This window comes from Lithobates pipiens, unplaced genomic scaffold, assembly GCF_037356315.1.
Source record: "Lithobates pipiens isolate NorthernLeopardFrog02 unplaced genomic scaffold, aLitPip1_a1.2 Scaffold_24, whole genome shotgun sequence".
NCBI classification, from domain to species: Eukaryota; Metazoa; Chordata; class Amphibia; order Anura; family Ranidae; genus Lithobates; species Lithobates pipiens.
This window is the reverse complement of record NW_027507786.1, coordinates 16710701-16733996: the sequence shown is the minus strand read 5'-3', so window position 1 is coordinate 16733996 and position 23296 is coordinate 16710701. Positions and strand designations below refer to the sequence as shown.

Sequence of the window (23296 nt, the reverse complement as noted above, 5' to 3'; positions counted from 1 at the left end):
CTTTCAGGCAGTCTACATCCTGTCCCCTGTAATGCACGCTGGCTCCGGAAACATGAGCGGCGGTGCAGGAGATAGGAGCAGTTGAGTTGGATGTGTTGCTGCTAATTGGCATCTGCTAAATATAAATCTATATCTATCATTTTTTTTTTTTTTTCGACATTCGAATTTCGTATAGAATGAATTGGAATAGAAAAGATTAGAATGAAAATAGAGAATAGAATAGAAAAACAATAGAACATAATAGAATATAGATACTATCTATTTCATTTTTAATTTCTTTTGCAGATTACTATTTGTTTCCATAATATCAAAAATTTGAATTCATACTATTCGAAATTCAAATTTATTCTATTCAAATTCGAATTTCAGAAGATGGTTGTTTATTCTTTCTATTTTACTCTATTCATTTTTTTTTTCTATTCTGTTCTAATCTTTTCTATTTGAATTAGAAATTTTGGAAGATGGTTAGTTAGTTACTTACTATATATATATATATATATATATATATATATATATATATATATATATATATATATATATATATATGTCACATCAACTTTTCATACTTACAGTGTACCAGTGCAAAAAAAACACACATCTTATTTCATTTATATTATGGTATCAATGAAGTTGTCAGCATGCCTGATTGAAGAAGTCACGGATGTCGATCGCAAGGCAAGTGCATATGCTGTATGTCATTGTCCACTTGCCACGTCACCTGCCACAAGTTGTGTATTGTCCACTTGTCACGACACAGGCCACGAGTGCCACGTGACCTGACACGAGTGCCATGTGACCAAGTTGTGGATTGTCCACTTGCCACGTCACCTGCCACCAAATGACCCCAAATATGGGCAATATGCCAGGTACTTTTCTGCAGCAGAAAATGACATTTTGCGACCCGAATTTGGGGCCACATATCTCGGGGTCACTTATAGCTAGAAACACCAAATTTGGTATGCAAACACAATAGAACTAGCACTACAACATTTCCAAATTTGGGGTATCTAGCACTAAGTGACACCGAGATACATGGCCGTAAAGTAGGGTCAAAAAATATTTTCGAATGCGGTTGAAATAATTTCGAATCATGTTGAAATCATTTCGAATCCGGAAGAAATATTTTCGAATTTGGTTGAAATTTGGTTGAAATATTTTCAAATACGACCGAATACGAACAAATTTAACAACTATAACTAAACAGAATTAATTAATCAATGAATTAAAATGAAACAAAACTAAATGAATTTTCTCCTTTTGCACATGTCTACCTACAGGTAAGCCCATAATTAGGCTTACCTGTTGGTACTGTGAATATCTCCTATACCTTCATAGTTTAGGAGATATTTACACTTCATGCAGCCGGTGATGTCACCGGCACATGCGCTCTGAAGGCACGGCATATCCGAGGTGGCCCTTCAGAGCTCCGTGCCACAGTTCGTGACTCCCATGCGCATGCGAGACGTCATCATGGTTATCAGGGAATTATTAGACCAGACTGTGTGGACTGCACAGAGGAAACCCAAAACGCATGTAGGTGAAATAACAAAAGTGTTTATTATAAATGACAAGAAAGTGAAAAACAAACAGTGCACTACCAACCACAACAACAAGTAATATATACAATAAATGAGAAATACCGGAGTCGTCGACAAAAGCCAGGTCGAGGTCATACACCGGGGAAATCAGTAGATGGGTAAGGAAGGGGAACCAGCAGGAGAGGGAGAGGACGGATGGATGGGCTACAGAGCAGGGATCTTAGGTAACAGAAGACAAAAGGGATAGGTCCAGGATGGGCTCAGGAGGGATCAGGACAGGCAGATACAGGCTCAAGGTCCAAGTTCAGGCAACAAGGTCAGGGCACATGGAGAGAGCGATACCAAAGCAAGCATGTGAGTGCTTGCCGGGTATTTATAAGACTACCAATGATTAGCCTCACGTAACACACTGCTGGAGTACACCCGCTGGTGGGCACCGGTACTACAGCCCAAGGATCCAACAGTGCCACCAGGAGGTAGGTCCTCTTATTACAGGCCCTGGGTGTTAGAAGACACCCGCTGTTAGACACTGGTACTGCAATCCAAGAGACCAACAGTGCCACCAACGGGTGGACCTTTTCATGACAGTACCCCCCCTCAAAGGAGCGGCCTCCGGACGCTCCAACTAGGTGCAATTGTCCAAAGTTTATGGCCTCAAACCGCACAACGGATGAGGGCACGTCAAGCTGGGTACCAGGTACTTCAAACCGGACAGCGGGCAGATCAGGGCAGACAGAGGGCACATCAGGGCAGACAGAGGGCTCCGGGTCGTCGAGCTGGGCAGCAATCTCCGGGTCGTCGAGCTGGGCAGCAATCTCCGGGTCGTCGAGCTGGGCAGCAATCTCCGGGTCGTCGAGCTGGGCAGCAATCTCCGGGTCCTTAGGCTGAACAGCAAGTACTGTAAGGGCAAGCTGGATCACAGGCACTGGCTCAGCAAGCTGAGTAACGGGCCCCGGCCCAGCGAACTGGGTGACGGGCCCCGGCTCAGCGAGCTGGACACCAGGCACTGGTCCGGCAGGCCGGAAAACGGGCACAAGCTTAACAGGCCAGGTAACGGGCACCAACTCCGCAGACTGGGTAACGGACACCGACTCCGCAGACTGGGTAATGGGCACCGAAACTTCAGGCTGAGACACGGGCACCGAAACTTCAGGCTGAGACACGGGCACCGAAACTTCAGGCTGAGACACGGGCACCGAAACTTCAGGCTGAGACACGGGCACCGAAACTTCAGGCTGAGACATGGGCACTTCAGACTGGAACACCAATATCCAAACATCAGGCTGGGAAGCTGGCACATCAGACTGGAAATCCGGCACATCAGACTGGGGGGCAGAGACATCGAACGGGAAGGCTGGCACATCAGACTGGGAAGCCGGCACATCAGACTGGGAGGCAGAGACATCGAACGGGAAGGCTGGCACATCAGACTGGGAAGCTGGCACATCAGACTGGGAAGCCGGCACATCAGACTGGGAAGCCGGAACATCAGACTGGGAAGCCGGAACATCAGACTGGAAGGCTGGCACATCAGGCTGGGAAGCTGGCACATCAGGCTGGGAAGCTGGCACATCAGGCTGGGAAGCAGGCACATCAGACTGTAAATCCGGAACATCAGACTGGGAGGCAGAGACATCGATCTGGGAAGCCGGAACATCAGACTGGGACGCCGGCACATCAGACTGGAGGGCTGGCTCGTCGGACTGGAGGGCTGGCTCGTCGGACTGGAGGGCTGGCTCGTCGGACTGGAGGGCTGGCTCGTCGGACTGGAGGGCTGGCTCGTCGGACTGGAGGGCTGGCTCGTCGGACTGGAATGCAGGCAGCAGGACATCAGACTGGAAGGCTAGCACGTTGGACTGGAAGGCAGGCAGCAGGACATCAGACTGGAATGCTGGTAAGTTGGACTGGAAGGCAGGCAGCAGGGAATCAGACTGGAAGGCTGGCACATTGGACTGAAGGGCAGGTGACAGGACATCAGACTGGAAGGCAGGCAGCAGGACATCAGACTGGAAGGCTGGCACGTTGGACTGGAAGGCAGGCAACAGGACATCAGACTGGAAGGCTGGCACATTGGACTGGAAGGCAGGCAGCAGGACATCAGACTGGAAGGCAGGCACATTGGACTGGAAGGCAGGCAGCAGGACATCAGACTGGAAGGCAGGCACTAGGACGTCCGGCTGGGTATCTGGAACTGGGACGTCCGGCTGGGTAGCTGGGACTGGAACGTCTGGCTGGGTAGCTGGGACTGGTACGTCCGGCTGGGTAGCTGGGACTGGTACGTCCGGCTGGGTAGCTGGGACTGGTACGTCTGGCTGGGTAGCTGGGACTGGTACGTCCGGCTGGGTAGCTGGGACTGGTACGTCTGGCTGGGTAGCTGGGACTGGTACGTCCGGCTGGGTAGCTGGGACTGGTACGTCCGGCTGGGTAGCTGGGACTGGTACGTCCGGCTGGGTAGCTGGGACTGGTACGTCCGGCTGGGTAGCTGGGACTTTCTGACGTCAGGCTGGGTAGCTGGGACTTTCTGACGTCAGCCTGGGTAGCTGGGACTTTCTGACGTCAGCCTGGGTAGCTGGGACTTTCTGACATCAGGCTGGGTAGCTGGGACTTTCTGACGTCAGGCTGGGTAGCTGGGACTTTCTGACGTCAGGCTGGGTAGCTGGGACTTTCTGACGTCAGGCTGGGTAGCTGGGACTTTCTGACGTCAGGCTGGGAAGCTGGGACTGGGATGTCAGGCTGGGTAGCTGGGACTGGGACGTCAGGCTGGGTAGCTGGGACTGGGACGTCAGGCTGGGTAGCTGGAACTGGGATGTCAGGCTTAGGTGTGCCACCGGGTACAACTGGCATGCATGCAGGCTGGACTGGGTTGGTTGGTGCGGAGGGGGCTTGGGTTACTGGCAGGATTGTGCGAGTTGGAAAGAACTTTAGTTTCTTTTTTGATTTAGCCACTGCAGCTTTGTATGTAGGTGCAGGGCTGTAAGAAAAGAAAGTATATGGGCAAAAGGAAGACCAAGGAACAGTGGCAGGAGGAGGGTTTTGTGGGATTGTTACAGGTGGCGAAGAAGAGGCAGGTGGATTGAAGGCAGGATAGGTGCTACACTTGGTGACAGGATAGTAGTATTTGGTAGGAAGTGGAGTAGACTGGGCTGTAGCTGAGGTTGCCATAGGCAATGGGGAGATAGATACTTGGGAAGGCAGGTGATTAATGACAGGGCTGGAATGTTGTGGCTTAGCTAAATGCAGGAGATCTGACCATGCCTGTAGTACAGGTTGAACAAACACTGATTCACACACAGCCTGACTAACCAGAGATTTCACTGAATGGATACAATCAGACAACACCTGCTGTGGACAAGAGGAATAACATTCCATGAAAAAGGCTGGATCATCCTCTAACAACCATTCCCGAGATTCCACTTAGCCAGAATTGAAGGGGGGGGGGGAATCATCACTTCCTTCAGGATAACATGACAGGGCTGGCTTTGCACATAATTGGATTAAAGGCTGAACATCCTCAAATGACATGTAGCCCTGATCCACCAGGGAATGAGCTGATCGGATTGTTCCCATCAGCTGGACACACTTTTTTAGAAGCTGGCGACAATATTCACCATCCTCTTCTGCCAGCAGAGAATAATACAAGATTTCATTGAAATCCATATTGGCAGACTAACAGGTCAGGATGGTTCCTCAATGCAGCCACGTCTGGTCAGGGATGGCCTTGGTATACTATCAGGGAATTATTAGACCAGACTGTGTGGACTGCACAGAGCAAACCCAAAACGCATGTAGGTGAAATAACAAAAGTGTTTATTATAAATCACAAAAAAGTGAAAAACAAACAGTGCACTACCAACCACAAACAACAAGTAATATATACAATAAATGGGAAATACCAGAGTCGTCAACAAAAGCCAGGCCGAGGTCATAAACCGGGGAATCAGTAGATGGGTAAGGAAGGGGAACCAGCAGGAGAGGGAGAGGACGCAGAGCAGGGATCTTAGGTAACAGGAGACAAGAGGGACAGGTCCAGGATGGGCTCAGGAGGGATCAGGACAGGCAGATATAGGCTCAAGGTCCAAGTTCAGGCAACAAGGTCAGGGCACATGGAGAGAGCAATACCAAGGCAAGCATGTGAGGACTTGCCGGGTATTTATAAGACTACCAATGATTAGCCTCACGTAACAGCTGAGCGCAGAAGGTGCTGTCTGCTCCACACTGCTGGAGTACACCCACTGGTGGGCACCGGTATTACAGCCCAAGGGTCCAACAGTGCCACCAGAAGGTAGGTCCTCTTATTACAGGCCCTGGGTGTTAGAAGACACCCGCTGTTGGACACTGGTACTGCAATCCAAGAGACCAACAGCGCCACAAACGGGTGGGCCTTTTCATGACAATGGTGCAGTCAATTAGATGGCCGGAGGATGCAAATTCCAGAAGGAAGAACGGGTGAAGATGGAAGCATCTGTCAGAGATGACAGTGGCATTGCTAGGGGGGTGCGGGGGGTGGGGTCCACACCCAGGTGACACCCGCTCGAGAGGTGAAACCATCCCCCCTCTCCCAAGGTTGAGGAAAGCCCTGTAATTTTTTTTTACAGCTGACCTGGCTGGAACACCTCCAGTGCCGCAGCCTGGCATGTGTCCTTCAACCTCCTCCTACTTCCCTGCTGAGCCCATACATGTCACTATCTCTGCCCAGGTGGCAAGGCTGCACACTGTCCTCTGCAGCTGGGTCACAGGTGTATTGTAAGCTGCACGCCCTGCCCTGGCCCGGAGCTGGTGCTGTAACGGGCAGGAGGTTGTCGGCTTACGATGAGGACACAGCTATAATATATAGATATATATATATACACACACATACCATAGAAGAACATAAAGAAGATGATTACTGCACAAAAGTTTGTTAACTACTTCCCACCCAGCCAATGTACATATACGGCCAGGTGGGAGCCGCCTCCTTCTGTCTGGACGTTCAGGAATGTCTTTCAGAAGGAGGGGGATCGCGCGCGCACGTTCCCGCGCAGCAGCGCGATCCCGATGCGCTCGTGTCACCCAGACACGGCGCATCTTGAATCAGCAGGAGGGCTCTATGATTGGCCCTCCTAATCACATGATGGCCGTGTCCAATCACAGCTGTCATGTGATCAAAACAAACAGCCGGTTGCTAGGCAATCGGCTTTCCTCTCCTCACACGGAAGTCGTCACTGAGGAGAGGAGAGCAGATCGCTGCAGCCGGCTGGTGATCAGTGAGTATGAGCTGTTTTTACATATATCACATATGTCCCACTAAAATCCCATGTCCCAATGATTACCTGAGCACCTCTGTACATGATCATTTGCGTACATATGTCCGTGATCACACAAACCAATTATTATACACTTAATGGAATTTTTTTTACCAAAAACATGTAGCAGAATACATTTTGGCTTAAATTTATGACAAAATTTTATTTTATTGGATTTCTTTGCTTATATTGCAAAAAATAAAAAACGGAGTCGTGAATAAATACCACCAAAATAAAGCTCTATTTGTGGGAACAAAATGATAAAAATGTCATTTGGGTACAGTGTAGCACGACCGCGCAATTGTCATTGAAAGTGCGAGAGCGATGAAAGCTGAAAATTGGGCTGGGAAGGAAGGGGGGCGAAAGTGCCCGGCATTGTAGTGGTTAAAGTGAGGGCCTAATAGAGAGGGAATCCCATGTCCCACACACTCCACACCTAGGGGACACCAGACCAGCATATGTTAGAGAGGAAAAGCATTGCAAAAGATGGGCTTTTAAATGGTAAAATCATAATGTTAATCATAATTATAAAGATAAAAAAGTTCATTTATTAATACATTTGGGCGTTATTTATGAAAGGCAAATCCACTTTGCACTTCAAGTGCACTTGGAAGTGCAGTGGCTCTAAATCTGAAGGGTAGATCTGAAATGAGGGGAAGCTCTGCTGATTTTATCATCCAATCATGTACAAGCTAAAATGCTGTTTTTTATTTTCCTCGCATGTACCCCTCAGATCCACAGCGACTGCACTTACCAGTGCACTTTCAGTGCAAAGTGGATTTTCCTTTAGTAAATAACCCCCCCCCCCATAGTGCTCATAAAAAAAGAGGCAAAAAGGGCACCTAAAGCCCAAATACATCACATGATTCCTGCACACCTATGGGCCATTATTTCTCACAACGAGACTAACATAGGAAAAGAAAACCTTACAACTATGGATAATCATTTACAGACAATAATGCATGATAATAAATGTGGCCTTTCTAAAAGAATTTCAAATAGTTGTATAACCCTCCATTCCATAGTCCACTATTTGTTATTCTCTATATATCTTTTCTAAGCTTCTCACTTTTATTACCGTTTTGTATTTTTCCAGTAATTGTTGCTGTAGTAATTTTTTCCTAACATTTTGCTAAACCTTTGTGTATAAGTACTGTTGTACTGTCCAAATAGATCATGGATAGAACTCAACTGTGTCTGCCCTTCAACAGTTATTTTCCTATTTTTCTGTACTTGCAGTGTGTTTAACCACCTCATGCCCGCCCTATAGCCGAATGACGGCCGTAGAGCAGGCGCTTTCGTCCGGGTGGCCGTCCCTGGACGTCCTGTTGTTTACCTCCGCAATGCGTGCCGCCGCGGGCGCCCATCGTGGAAGTTCTGTGTTCGCCGTGTCCCCCGGGGACAGGCAAACACAGATCGCTGTAAACGGCCAATCACAGCGGCCGTTTACAGCGCGATCGGCGTGTCCAATGGGAGATGATCTCATATGCAAACATATGAGATCATCTCTCAGCGCCGCTCTCCCTCCTCACACAGACAGAGTGTGAGAGGGGAGAGATGAACGGCTGCAGCTGCCGTCAGTGTAAAAAAAAAAAAAAGTAAAAAAAAAAGTAAAAAAAAGTGCCATCCTCCCCCAGTGCTATCCTCCCCCAGTGCAATCCTGCCCCAGTGCAATCCTGCCCTAGTGCTATCCTGCCCCAGTGCCATCCGCCCCAGTGCCATCCACCCCAGTGCTACCTGCCCCCAGTGCCACCTGCCCCCAGTGCCACCTGTTAGTGCTATCTGTCCCCAGTGCCACCTGTTGTCAGTGCCATTTGTCCCCAGTGCCATCTGTCATCAGTGCCACGTATAAGTGCCATCTGTCATCAGTGCCACGTGTCATCAGTGCCACATAGTGCCATCTGTCATCAGTGCCACGTATTAGTGCCATCTGTCATCAGTGCCATTTGTCATCAGTGCCACCTGTCAGTGTCACGTGCCATCTGTTGTCAGTGTCACGTGTCATCAATGCCACTTATCAGTGCCATCTGTCATCAGTGTCACGCGTCATCTGTGCCACGTATTAGTGCCATCTGTCATCAGTGCCACGTATTAGTGCCACGTGTCATTAGTGCCACGTGTCATTAGTGCCACGTGTCATCAGTGCCACGTATTAGTGCCATGTGTCATCAGTGCCACATATTAGTGCCATCTGTCATCAGTGCCACATATTAGTGCCATCTGTCATCAGTGCCACGTGTCATCAGTGCCACGTATAAGTGTCATCATTGCCATGTATCAGTGCCATCTGTCATCAGTGTCACGTGTCATTGTCCTGGTATTTCAAAAGTGTAATAAATAGTCAACAAGTTAGATGTGTAATTTATGTTCCTAGAACACATGATGGCGCTCCCTGCATGTTGGGCCTCTCTATGTGGCCAGGCTGTGAAAAAGTCCCACACATGTGGTATTGTAATACTCAGGAGGAGTAGCAGAATTTTTGGGGGGTGTCATTTGTGGTATACACATGCCACGTGAGAGAAATAACCTATTACAATGAGAAGAAAAAAAAATGAAAAATCTTAATTTTGCAAAGAATTGTGGGAAAAAAATGACAACATCAAAAAGCTCACTATGCCTCTTACTAAATACCTTGGAATGTCTACTTTCCAAAAAGGGGTCATTTGGGGGGTATTTGTACTTTCCTGACTTGTTCGGGTCACAAGAAGCGAGATAGGCCACCAGTACATCAGATGTGATAAATTTTGTGCGATTCGCACCACAGCTTGTAGACTCTCTAACTTTCACAAAGACCAAATAATATCCACTAATTTGGGTTATTTTTACCAAAGATATGTAGCAGTATAAATTGTGGCCAAAATTTATGAAGAAAAATTAATAATTTGCATAATTTTGTCACAGAAACAAAGAAATATGCGTTTTTTTTTCAAAATTTTCGGTCTTTTTTCATTTATAGCGCAAAAAATAAAAACCCCAGAGGCGATCAAATACCACCAAAAGAAAGCTCTATTTGTGGGAAAAAAAAGGACAAAAAATTCATTTGAGTACAGTGTTGCATGACTGAGTAATTGTCATTCAAAGTGTGAGAGCACCGAAATCTGAAAATTGGTCTGGGCAGGAAGGGTGTTTAAGTGCCCAGTAAGCAAGTGGTTAAAGGGATAAAACGGGGGGGGGGGGGTGGTGAGCATGTACTGTAGAAATATATTAAAAGATGTTTTATTTGCCCTTAAAATACACTTTAAAAGGATTGTAGAAACATTAACTAAATAAATAAATAAATAACAAACATGTCTATACTTACCTACTCCATGCAATTGAATTGCACAGGGCGGCCGCGGCCCTCCTCTATTCGGGTTTCCCCCGCTGCCGCTCCTGGCCCCTCCCCTCTCCCCAGTGCCCCCCATGGTACGCCGCTTCCCATGGGGGCACTCCTGCATGCTTGTACCCGAGCCGCATCCATTGACACAGACGTCCCGTCCCCCCCTCCCTCGCCGCTGGCTTTGATTGACAGCACTGGGAGACAATGGATTTCCAGTGCCCCAACAAAGCAAGTGAGACCCAGAGGAGAGAGAAGATCTGAAGAAGTACACGGCGCTGGATCAAACACGCGTTTAGGTAAGTAAAGGGGGGCTGAGGAGGGATGCTGAAACCTAAACATTTTTACATACAAGGAATATATTAAGGTAAAAAATGTTTAGGCTTCACAACCCCTATACCTCTACATATGGATTGCTGGACACAGAGCGGAGGGCTGTCAGAAGATTGCATGCTCTTCCACTGTGGAGGCTCTCATAATTCAGAGTTAGGACTACAGAAAATACCGGGGTGCCTCGGCCAATACACTTTAATTGCAAATGTGTGCAGACTAAACCCCTGTTTTTAACACATACTGTTAGACAGGATAATTTGGTTGGTCACAGACTGGTCGGTAAGTTGAGCTGGGAATTTCTTTGGTTTTGTTTTGCACATTGTAGTACTGTCTGAGAACCTCTGTTGTTCAGTATTGTAATGTAATAGTAATTAATAATAATAATAAAAACAATAATAACAATAATAATAGTAATTAGAATGATAATAATATACAGTAATGGCAACATTGCCAAAACAACCTCCATTGTACGGCTCTGTAATGTATCCTCGGGTACAATGACATTAAATACAGAAGAGGGACACTCACCTGATCCGAGGAGGAGAAGAAAGAAGATCATATGCAGAAATTTCAGCCCAATCCTCATTGTACCATCCTAATTGGACCCACTCCAAGAGAATTGTGAGAGACATCTGATATATAAAGTAGCCAGCTTTGTCTGAATCTTGTTTCACTTTTACTTTTCACGTGATATCAGTGTTATCTCTGTAAGGTGTGTATGTACTCATAAAAAGGGCTCAGAGAACCAGATAATAAAAAGATACTGACTTATATTTTTTTTTTTTTTAACCACTTAAGGACTGAGCCTCTGAGGAGATTTGTTGTTTACAAGTTTAAAATTTTTTTTTGCTAGAACATTTCTTAGAACCCCCAAACATTATACATTTTTTTCTAACACCCTAGAGAATAAAATGGCGGCCGTTGCAATACTTTCTTTCACACCGTATTTGCGCATTGGTCTTACAAGCGCACTTTTTCTGGTAAAAAACATTTTTAGTTAAAAAATAAAACAGTAAAGTTAGCACAATTTTTTTTTATATTGTGAAAGATAATGTTACGCCGAGTAAATTGTTACCCAACATGTCTCGCTTGTGGAATGGCAACAAACTTTTACCCTTAAAAGGGCGTGGTCTGGCCGCTGCTGAGGATGGCCGCCTGAAGCGTCTGCTCCGCTCCTCCACAGCCTCACTCAGCGGAATAGGCAGCCTGACATAGACGGAAATCCTCCGGAACGGAGGGCACAGCTGAGGGACATACTGCAGAGTATGTCCCGAAAAAAATCCAAGCTGAAAGGACCCCGAAGGCTTCTGGATTTCTACATGAAGCCTCCAAGGCCTAGGAGCCAAGATGGCGCAGACCGCGCCGACCGGGCCAACCGCGCCTACAGGAGACCAGAGACCCCGCCGATCTCACAGGCGAGCGAAGCTTCTGACGGCCCAGAGCTGCTGGAAGAAATGGATCATCTGGACAATCACAGCCTGTCTCCGGGGGATAGAGGTAAGAGGCTTGCTGATTTCCCTGCTCCCTCTCCTGACAAACAGCCTCCCTCTAAGAAACAGCACAGCGCTGGGACTTGTAGTTCCTCTCTAGCGCAACCCCAGGCACAGTCACTTGCTGAGTTCCCCTCCACAGATAGCCCTGCCTCAGAACACAGTATGAAAGCGATGCTAATGTCACTTCAAGCTGAACTGCATAGGGAACTTAAAATATCTGTTAATCAAATCCAGTTAATCTGTTAATGTCTTAGAACGCCGCACTGAGCATATTGAACAACACCTGTCTGAAGCCACCATTGCGCATAACAGGATGGTTGATTTACAGGATAAGCAGGCCGCAGCGATTTCCCAAATGCGATTAAAAATCACAGACCACGAAGATCACTCACGCAGGAATAATATAAAGATAAGGGGAGTATCTGAATCTTTAGCAACTCCAGATATAATCCCGTACCTAAACCAGTTATTCCGCAAGATTGTTCCATCCCTAACGACACAAGATCTACTCATAGATCGGGCGCACAGGCTGCATAAGCCACAACACCTCCCACCCTCAGTGCCCAGAGACATTTTAGCGAGAGTGCACTTCTTTCATGCCAAGGAAGAAATTATGCGTGCTGAGAGAACCTTGCGCACACTGCCAGAGCCCTTTACCAAAGTGCTACTGTTTAATGACATCTCTGCAACCACGGCTCAAGCTCGACCGAACAAAAAGTGGCCTACAAATGGGGCCATCCCACTAAGCTCCTGGTGTCCTACCGGAATCAACAAGTCGCCAAAGGAAGGTCTTAAGCAACTACACAACTGGGGTATGACCCCCCAAGCGCCGCCGCCTAACACACCTGGTACGAGATCATCCTCAAGAATGACTACGCCCTGGGACTCTCACGCTCTCACATAATATGATCCTGCCGGGGTCCTTGCGGTAATATGTATTCTTAGGCGCGTACACACGCGGGGACTGTTCGCTCAACTTTGTTGGTCAAACAGTTTCAGCGGACAGTCCGCTCAAAATTAGCATGGATGGACTTGCCCACACACGACGAACGAACAGTCCGCTGAAACTTGCGCGATGACGTGAACGGCACGTACGACGGGACGAAAAATACGACGTCCTATACACTGCAATGCAACCTTCGGCGTGTAAATCCTTTCTGAGCATGCGCGGAACTTAGTTTGACGAACAAGCCTACACACGAGGGGAAATTCCGAAAAACTTTGTTCAGCAGACTGTTCGCTGAAACTGTCCGCTGAAGCCCCACACACGAGCGGACTGTCCGCTGAAACACTGTTCAGCGGACAAGGTTGAGCGAACAGTCCCCGCGTGTGTACGCGGCCTCAGAGATATGATTACATTATGCTGCCTATGTTTACTGTTTAATGTGTTACATCACCTATATACAGTGATGCTGTGGAGGAGTGGGAGCGGTTGTGATACCCCTTCCACGCTCCTCATTTTCTTTTGATGTGCTATGCACATCCACTGGTTTGACTTACCTGATAGTTCCTAACACCCTACTTTATAACTAGTCCCTTTTTTGGGTTCTTTGTTTTTTTTTGCTGTTCTTGCTATTATTCTACCGTTTTTTTTTCTTTTTTCTTTTTTGTGTGTGATCGCATAGCTAGCTACAGGTACCAGGTCAGGGCGTTCAGTCTCCCTTGAGGACTGCCTGACTTGGTCACCCCTCTCAGCGGCTGCGTTACAAGTGTGCCAACCTACCTTAGCCATTGCATACTGCCCTAGTCTCCTCTTGTTGTCACTCATCCCTGCAGTGGAGGTGGTCTCTCTCGCTATCGCAACACAGATTCATAGCAGGCCTCCTACCCGTGGGAAATGTCGATTAGAATAGTCTCATTAAACGCAAAAGGCCTTAACAGCCCCTTTAAGAGATCCTTACTTTGGCGAGAAGCATTAGCCCAAAAAGCATATATATTATGTGTTCAGGAAACGCATTTCTCTGAGCTAAACTCCCCAAAATGCTCTCACAGGCTATTCACCCAATACTTCCACGCTCGTTCTGAAAAGAAAACGAAGGGTGTGATGTTTGCTGTACGATCGTCCATATCATTCTCCCTCACACATATTGAACAAGATCCAGCGGGTAGATACTTAATCCTATCAGCCATATTTAACAACCAACCTCTGGTCTTGGTCAATCTTTATGCCCCGAATACTGGTCAAAAAGAATTTTACAGGTCCATATTGAGCAAAATTCAGCCATACCCCAAGGAACACCTAGTGATCTGTGGGGATTTTAATGATGTTCTTGACACCCAGCTAGACACCTCTAACACGAAGTGCAGACATTCCACGGCTATCTCTAATGTGGCTCTACAGGAGGACCTCCACGATCCATGGAGGTGCCTCCACGGTACCGAGAGGGATTATTCCTTTTACTCGCATGCCCAACGATCATATTCTCGGATCGATCTCTTCTTAGTTTCGAAAACGACACTACAGAAAATTAGTCACGCCACGGTGGGCCTCATAACGTGGTCCGACCACGCTCCAGTATCGATCACCATTGCCACTTCCCCTCCCGTAGCCAGACATACACTCTGGCGTTTGAATTCCACGCTTATAACTACGCCGGAGACTCGAGAATTGATCCGATCCGAGATATCACTATTTTTTGACTCTAATCTTGATTCTGTCTCTAGTCCCACTACACTCTGGAATGCTCACAAGGCGGTCATTCGCGGAGTATGCCTCAAATTGGGTGCACAGGAGAAGAAAAAAAGGATGGCAACGATTGAATCCTTTCTAAGGAAAATACGCAGTCTTGAAACTACAAATAAAAACGCTCCTTCCCCCCACATTGCCAAAGCACTTAGTACTCTGAGAAATGACCTTAGCTCATTTCTTCACAAAAATTTAGATTTTTACCTAAGAAGGTTAACCACTTAAGGACCGCCGTATTGCCAATATACATCATCAGAATGGCGTGTACAGGCATAAGGACGTAGATCTACGTCCTTACCTTCCAGCGGGTGGGGGGTCCGGTCGGACCCCCTCCCGCTGGATACGACGGTCCGTTTCTGACCGGGAGCGATCCGGGATGAGGAGATGGCCGTTGGTTTCCGGCCATCCCCTCTCGATCGCTGCTGGCCAATGACATCACTTCCTCCCCTGTGTATTGTTTACACAGGAAGGAGGAAGTGATGTCATTCTCCTCGGGGCGGTCTTTTTGACCGGACTACGAGGAGAACAGTGAAAGTAAGTGCACCAAAACACAACACTGACACATAGGTACACAAACCCCCCCCCCCCCGATCCCCCCCCCGATCGCCCCCCGATCCCCCCCCCAGTCACAGTGTCACTGATTGTATTGATCATATATTTACGGATCACTGCATTCAGTGTCAGTTGTAAAAGTAAAAACTGTCAGGGCAGTTAGTGTTAGGTCCAGGGCAGCCCCCTATCACCCCCCAATAAAGATTTAACCCCCTGATTGCCCCTAGAGTTAACCCTTTCACCCCCTTTTGCCAGTGTCACTAAGCGATCATTTTTCTGATCGCTGCATCAGTGTCGCTACTGTCGCTAGGTAGCTAGTTATTTTTTTAGGTTCACTGCCAGGTTTTTATATCGCTAGGTACCCCGATATACTACCCAATAATGGTTTTAACCCCTGATTGCCCCTAGTTAACCCTTTCACCCCCTTTTGCCAGTGTCACTAAGCGATCATTTTTCTGATCGCTGCATCAGTGTCGCTACTGTCGCTAGGTGGCTAGTTATTTTTTTAGGTTCACCGCCAGGTTTTTATAGCGCTAGGTACCCCAATATACTACCCAATAATGGTTTTAACCCCTGATTGCCCCTAGTTAACCCTTTCACCCCCTTTTGCCAGTGTCACTAAGCGATCATTTTTCGGATCGCTGCATTAGTGTCGCTACTGTCGCTAGGTAGCTAGTTATTTTTTTAGGTTCACCGCCAGGTTTTTATAGCGCTAGGTTCCCCGATATACTACCCAATAATGGTTTTAACCCCTTGATTGCCCCTAGTTAACCCTTTCACCCCCTTTTGCCACTGTCACTAAGCTATCATTTTTCTGATCGCTGCATTAGTGTCGCTATTGTCGCTAGGTAGCTAGTTTTTTTTTTTAGGTTCACCGCCAGGTTTTTATAGCGCTAGGTACCCCGATATACTACCCAGTAATGGTTTTAACCCCTTGATTGCCCCTAGTTAACCCTTTCACCCCCTTTTGCCAGTGTCACTAAGCGATCGTTTTTCTGATCGCTGCATTAGTGTCACTAGTGTCGTTAGGTAGCTAGTTATTTTTTTAGGTTCACCGCCAGGTTTGTATAGCGTTAGGTACCCCCATATACTACCCAATAATGGGTTTAACCCCCTGATTGCCCCTAGTTAACCCTTTCACCAGCGATCACAGTATAAGTGTCACTGGTGACGCTGGTTAGCCAGTTAGTTATTTAGGTTCCCCGTCAGGTTTTTATATAGCGCCAGGGACCCCCATATACTACCTAATAAAAATTTGAACCCCCTGATTGCCCCTAGTTAACCCTTTCACCAGTGATCACCGTATAAGTGTTACGGGTGACTCTGGTTAGTTTGCTTTTTATCGCATCAGGGCACCCGCCATTTATTACCCAATAAAGGTTTAACCCCCCGATCACCTGGGGGTGATATCAATTAGGTTTTAGGGTCAGGGTCTGCGTCGCCCCAGGCAGCGATAGGTTAGTGCCAGTACCGCTAACACCCACACGCAAAGCATACACCTTCCGTAGTGGTATAGAATCTGAACAGATCAATATCTGATCTGATCAGATCTATACTAGCGTCCCCAGCAGTTTAGGGTTCCAAAAAAACGCATTGTTAGCGGGATCAGCCCAGATACCTGCTGGCACCTGCGTTTTGCCCCCCCGCCCAGTCTACCCAAGTACAGTATCGATCGATCACTGTCACTTACAAAACACTAAACACATAACTGCAGCAATCGCAGAGTCAGGCCTGATCCCTGCCATCGCTAACAGTTTTTTTGGTAGCATTTTATATTTAAATCCGGAAGGCAGTGCTTGGTTTTCGGGGTCCCGTACGTGGTTAGACTCCCAAAAAGTCCCCCACATGTGGTATCCCCGTACTCGGGAGAAGCAGCAGAATTTATTTTGGGGTGTAATTTGACTTCTGCCCATAGCATGTGTGAGCAATATATCATTTAGTGACAGCTTTGTGCAAAAAAAAAAAAGTTTGTAATATTCCCGCAACTTGTGACAAAATATAAAATATTCCATGGACTCAACATGCCTCTCAGTAAATAGCTTGGGATGTCTACTTTCCAAAATGGGGTCATTTGGGGGGGTTTTGTGCTATTTTGGCATTTTATGGCCTTTGAAACTGTCATAGGTAGTGAGGAGTGAAATCAAAAATTTGCACCCTTAGAAATCCTGAAGGTGGTGATTGGTTTTCGGGGTGCCGTGCGCGACTAGACTCCCAAAAAGTCCCACACATGTGGTATCCCCATACTCGGGAGAAGTATCGGAATATATTTTGGGGTGAAATTCCACATATAACTATGGCATGTGTGAGCAATATATCATTTAGTGACAACTTTTTGTAAAAAAAAAAAAAAAAATATTTTTTGTCATTATTCAATCCCTTGGGACAAAAAAAATAAATATTCAATGGTCTCAACATGGCCTTCAGTAAATAGCTTGGGGTGTCTACTTTCCAAAATGGGGTCATTTGGGGGGGTTTTGTGCCATCTTGGCATTTTATGGCCTTCAAAACTGTGATAGGTAGTGAGGAGTAAAATAAAAAATGTATGCCCTTAGAAATCCTGAAGGCGGTGCTTGGATTTCGGGGTCCCGTACGCGGCTAGGCTCTCAAAAGTCCCCCACATGTGATATCCCCGTACTCAGGAGAAGCAGCAGAATGTATTTTGGGGTGTCATTTCACATACGCCCATAGCATGTGTGAGCAATATATCATTTAGTGACAACTTTGTGCAAAAAAAAAAAAGTTTGTAATATTCCCGTAACTTGTGGCAAAATATAAAATATTTCATGGACTCAACATGCCTCTCAGTAAATAGCTTGGGGTGTCTACTTTCCAAAATGGGGTCATTTTGGGGGGTTTTGTGCTATTTTGGCATTTTATGGCCTTCGAAACTGTGATAGGTAGTAAGGCGTGAAATCAAAAATTTGCACCCTTAGAAATCCTGAAGGTGGTGATTAGTTTTCGGGGTGCCGTACGCGGCTAGACTCCCAAAAAGTCCCACACATGTGGTATCCCCGTACTCGGGAGAACTAGCGGAATATATTTTGGGGTGCAATTCCACATATAACCATGGCATGTGTGAGCAATATATCATTTAGTGACAACTTTTTGTAAATTTTTATTTTTTTTTTGTCATTATTCAATCCCTTAGGACAAAAAAAATAAATATTCAATGGGCTCAACATACCCATCAGCAATTTCCTTGGGGTGTCTACTTTCCAAAATGGGGTCATTTGGGGGGGTTGTACTGCCCTGCCATTTTAGCACCTCAAGAAATGAGATAGGCAGTCATAAATTAAAAGCTGTGTAAATTCCAGAAAATGTACTCTAGTTTGTAGACGCTATAACTTTTGCGCAAACCAAAAAATATACGCTTATTGACATTTTTTTTACTAAAGACATGTGGCTGAATAAATTTTGCCCTCAATGTATGACTAAAATTTAGTTTATTAGATTTTTCTTATAACAAAAAGAAGAAAATATCTTTTTTTTTCAAAATTTTTGCTCTTTTTCCATTTATATCGCAAAAAATAAAAATCGCAGAGGCAATCAAATACCATCAAAAGAAATCTCTATTTGTGGGAAGAAAAGGACGCAAATTTCGTTTGGGTGCAATATTGCATGACCGCGCAATTACCAGTTAAAGCAGCGCAGTGCGAAATTGGAAAAAGACCTCTGGTCCTTAAGGTGTTTATCCTTCCGGGGCTGAAGTGGTTAAGACTCACTTGGTACTCCCAAGGTGATAAAGCGGGAAAACACTTAGCACAACAATATAAAAAAAGAGCCGCACAGAATAGGATCCCCTTTCTCCTAAACCAGAAGGGACAGAAAATTAGCAATCCCAAAGAAATAGCCGAGGAATTTAGTCTTTTCTACTCTAAGCTGTACAATCTCTCCAGCTCCCCTTCAGAACCGCACCCTGAGGTGGGGAATATATCTGGATTTCTGGACCCACTTCAGCTCCCCTCACTCTCCCCAGAGCAATTAGAACTTCTATCCCGGCCTTTTACCCATCAAGAACTTTCTGACACAATAAAGGACCTCCCCCTTCACAAAGCTCCTGGGCCTGATGGGTATACTAACGGCTACTATAAAACCTATTTGGACCAATTGCTACCTCATCTATGTGCCACACTTAATGACTTTTTAGCGACTGGGAAGATACCCTCAGAATCCCTAGAGGCGGTTATCACCACCATTCATAAAGCAGGCAAACCATCCCATGACCCCGTAAATTATCGACCCATATCTCTGCTAAATACTGACACCAAACTTTATTCAAAACTCCTAGCCATTAGGTTGGCGAGCTACATTTCCACCCTGATCCATCCAGATCAGGTGGGTTTTATCCCCTCAAGACAAACCTCAGATGGAACCCGTAGAATAATTGACATGCTCCCCTGGGCAGAGCATCATCAAATGCCTTCTCTACTAATAACGTTAGACGCAGAGAAGGCATTTGATAGGGTCAACTGGCTCTATTTGAAAATGGTTCTTCAAAAATTCGGCATCACGGGCAAATTCCTCCAAGCCATACTAGGACTATATTCTACCCCCAGTGCCAGAGTCCTGACTTCAGGACTACTCTCATCTCCCTTTCTGATTATGAACGGGACTCGTCAGGGGTGCCCTCTTTCACCATTAATCTTTGCATTAATGATAGAACCGCTAGCGCAAGCCATTAGATCCCACTCGGACATCAAAGGTTTGGAAATCAACAAATGTAGCCACAAAATTAGCTTATATGCGGATGATATAGTCATTTGGCTCACCGACCCAGTTCAATCTCTCCCCTCGCTTTGTGCTCTTCTACAAAGTTTTAGCCAAATCTCTTTGTATAAGTTGAATCACTCCAAATCGGCAATGGTAGGCATATCCCTTCCCGCTTGTCTTAAAACGAATATATCGTCCATCTCTCCCTTCTCCTGGGCACCCAACTCTTCCGTGTCTTATCTGGGCATCCAACTGACTTCCCCAGCATCCTTGATGTTGCGTACCAATATTTCTATTTTAACCCAGAAACTTCAGGAGACTGCTACCTCACTCCTCTCTGTTAAAGCTTCCTGGGCAGGAAGAATTGCATTGGCTAAAATGTTTTTGTTACCGCATATTCTGTTCAGAACTTTACCTTTACCTATTCTGAAACATGATATAGCTGGTTTACAAAGGATTGTCAATAAGTTTATATGGGCGGCCCACAAATCACGTATTAGATCCCCATTGCTGAGCATCCCGACTAGATATGCTGGGATGGGAGTCCCGGATCTTAGGGCATACTACAAAGCCACTATCTTGGACCAAACCAGGAAACTATGGGATCCAACCTCATCTCTGCCATGGACCTCGATTGAAATTGCAGATATGTCGTTTCCTCCATCACACTTACTTGCAGCCATCTGGATGGGTTTGCACCCCACACACTCTCTCCTACCAACGGTCAAAGCCCTCACAAACAACTGGAAAGCAATCGTACAGTCCACGGGCGGCCTGCACATACAAGCTCTATATCAACTACCACTTGCCTCCATTTCACTCTTGTCCCAGGATTTACCGCACCATAGCTGGGCCTCAAAAGCCATAAAAACTCCCGGAGACTTGTTTCAAAATGGTCACCTAAAGTCCTTTATTCAACTCTCTAAAGCCTTTAACATTCCTAGTAAAGACTTCTACATCTACCTACGGATCCGTCATGCTATTTCTTCTGTACATACGTCGAGCGGTTCTCTGACTAAGGACATATAAAGCCGCGTACACACGAGCAGACTTTTCAACATCCAAAGTCTGACGGAATGATTCCGGCAGACTATTCGATCGTGTGTGGGCTGCAACGGACTTTTGATTCGCAAAAGTCTGACAGACTTTAGAAATGGAACATGCTTCAAATTTTTCCGACCGAACTCCTACCGAGAAATTCGCTCGTGTGTGTGCTATTCCGACGGATTAAAACCGACGCTAGTGCAGCTATTGGCTACTGGCTATGAACTTCCTTATTCGAGTCGAGTCGTACGTCATCACGTTCGACTCTGTCGGAGTTTGGTGTGATTGTGTGTGGCCAAGTCCGCTCATTCGGAAAGTCCGTCAGAACTCTGCCGGAACTCCGTCAGAACTCCGTCAGAACTCCTTCGAAAGTCTGTCGGACATAAGTCCGCTCGTGTGTACGCGGCATTACAAGCATTTACCTCAACGATCACCAAACTAAGGGGTATTTCATACTTCTATGGTCTTTTGACAAAGCCCAGCCCGGAATGCTCCACTCCGGCGATTGTATCTTGGGAGCGAACTTTACACCTACAAGTTTCTCCGGCTACCTGGTACCGGGCAATCCGTTTTCCAGCAGTAGTATCCAGAAATGTGTCACACTGGGAGACTGTGATGAAAATTCTTTACAAGTGGTATTACACCCCGACTAAATTAGCGAGGATTTTTCCATCCCAATCTAGAAAGTGCTGGCGAGAGTGTAACCAAGACGGACATATTTACCATATTTGGTGGGAATGCCCGCCCATAACTACCTTTTGGGCCGGAATTTCCTCCTTCATCCAGAGCATAACAAGTGTTACTGTCAAGCTGGCACCGCAGACGGCTCTCTTTGGTCTTGACCTTATATTTTGGCCCTCTAAATTTCACACCATAATTACGCACATACTTATAGCGGCTAGACTAGCCATTTCCCGTCGCTGGAAGCAATCTTGCTCTCCCTCCATCCCAGATGTAATCATAATATTAAATGAACATATGCTGATGGAATTCATGTTTGCGAAAGCACATATGAAATTGGGTAAATTCTATGCAAACTGGCAATGCTGGTTACAAGACTCTAGAGCTCAGTTACACTCTTGATCTTAATATTCTCACTTGAACCCCCCCGTCAATGTTTTCTTCCGGGTGGGGGGAGGGAAACCCATCTGACCCCTATAAGGCACGAGACTGAGCCCTCTACGGTGTGCTTGCTTATAGCATATAGGTATTTCTGCCCTCTTTTTCTTCTTTAATGACATACACACCTGTTTCTCCGCTCATCCTCCACCCTTTCTTTACCCTTTTTTGGATGCTCTGAGGGGGAGAGAATTGAGGCAGCCTCTCCCCGCCAGTTATTCCTTTCTCGCTAGAGTATCATGCTCTTATGCCTAACACCTCTATATCCCATTCTTCTTTCTCTACAATCTGCTGCGCAGAATTACTCTTATGACATGTTAAGTTTGTTGGCATTGACAATGCATTGTTTCCCTCGACTCTTATGTGATTTGAGCTGTACATGCAGTTTTATGTTCAATAAAATTTTGAAACTCAAAAAAAAAAAAAGAATATGATGTTCTTGATGTATACTGAGCTGCTGATTTTCATACCGTCTTAGGAAATGTTTCTCATGTTGAGACATCCGCCATAGAAAACTTCAACGCTGCAATATGTTCTATTTAAAGTTGAATATATAGTTTGCTCAAGTATGTACAAATGCTTTACTGATTGTACACTTGAAATAAATAAAATCTTTATTGGTACATACATTTCTGCAACCAAAAAAAAAAACTTTTACCCTTAAAAATCTCCATAGGCAACATTTAAAAAATTCAGAAGAGATCTATGGCAATAATTATTGCTCTTGCTCTACCGGTCGCAGTGATACCTCACATGTGTGGTTTGAACATTTTTTTCATATGTGGGAGCGCTGCTCATATATGCGAAAGAGGGAAAAGGGCTCTCAGTGGATTAAAAGATTCTAGTGTGGTGGTCTCATCCCTGATATATTTTGAACAAAAAAATCCCCCTATATAAATAGGATTATAAGTGACCACCAACACCACACACAAATCAAAAACATGAATATTTTATTAACAAATACAGAACAAAAGATACACATAAATACATTAAAACCAGAGGGGCCACTAAGCAAACAATGTCCCAATGGTGTTGCAAAACACATAATTACATAAAAAAAAAAAAAAACAACCAATAATTATTAATCATACTCTAAGCTGATGGCCCCACACCCGAAGGTGACACTGTTTGCTTAGTGGCCCCTTTGGTTTTAATGTATTTATGTGTATCTTTTGTTCTGTATTTGTTAATAAAATATTCATGTTTTTGATTTGTGTGTGGTG

General features: G+C 45.8%; 1 protein-coding gene across 2 annotated transcripts in view; it reads right to left on the bottom strand.

Moving 5' to 3' along the window:
- Positions 1-11120, bottom strand: part of LOC143929689 (uncharacterized) — a 126395-nt gene extending 115275 nt beyond the window's left edge. For both annotated transcript variants that reach the window (XM_077453634.1, XM_077453635.1), the window contains exon 1: positions 10998-11120. In XM_077453634.1, the coding sequence (XP_077309760.1) occupies positions 10998-11055 (58 nt within the window). In that variant the 5' untranslated portion in view covers positions 11056-11120. The remainder of the gene's footprint in view (positions 1-10997) is intronic.
- Between the last annotated feature and the right edge of the window lie 12176 nt (positions 11121-23296).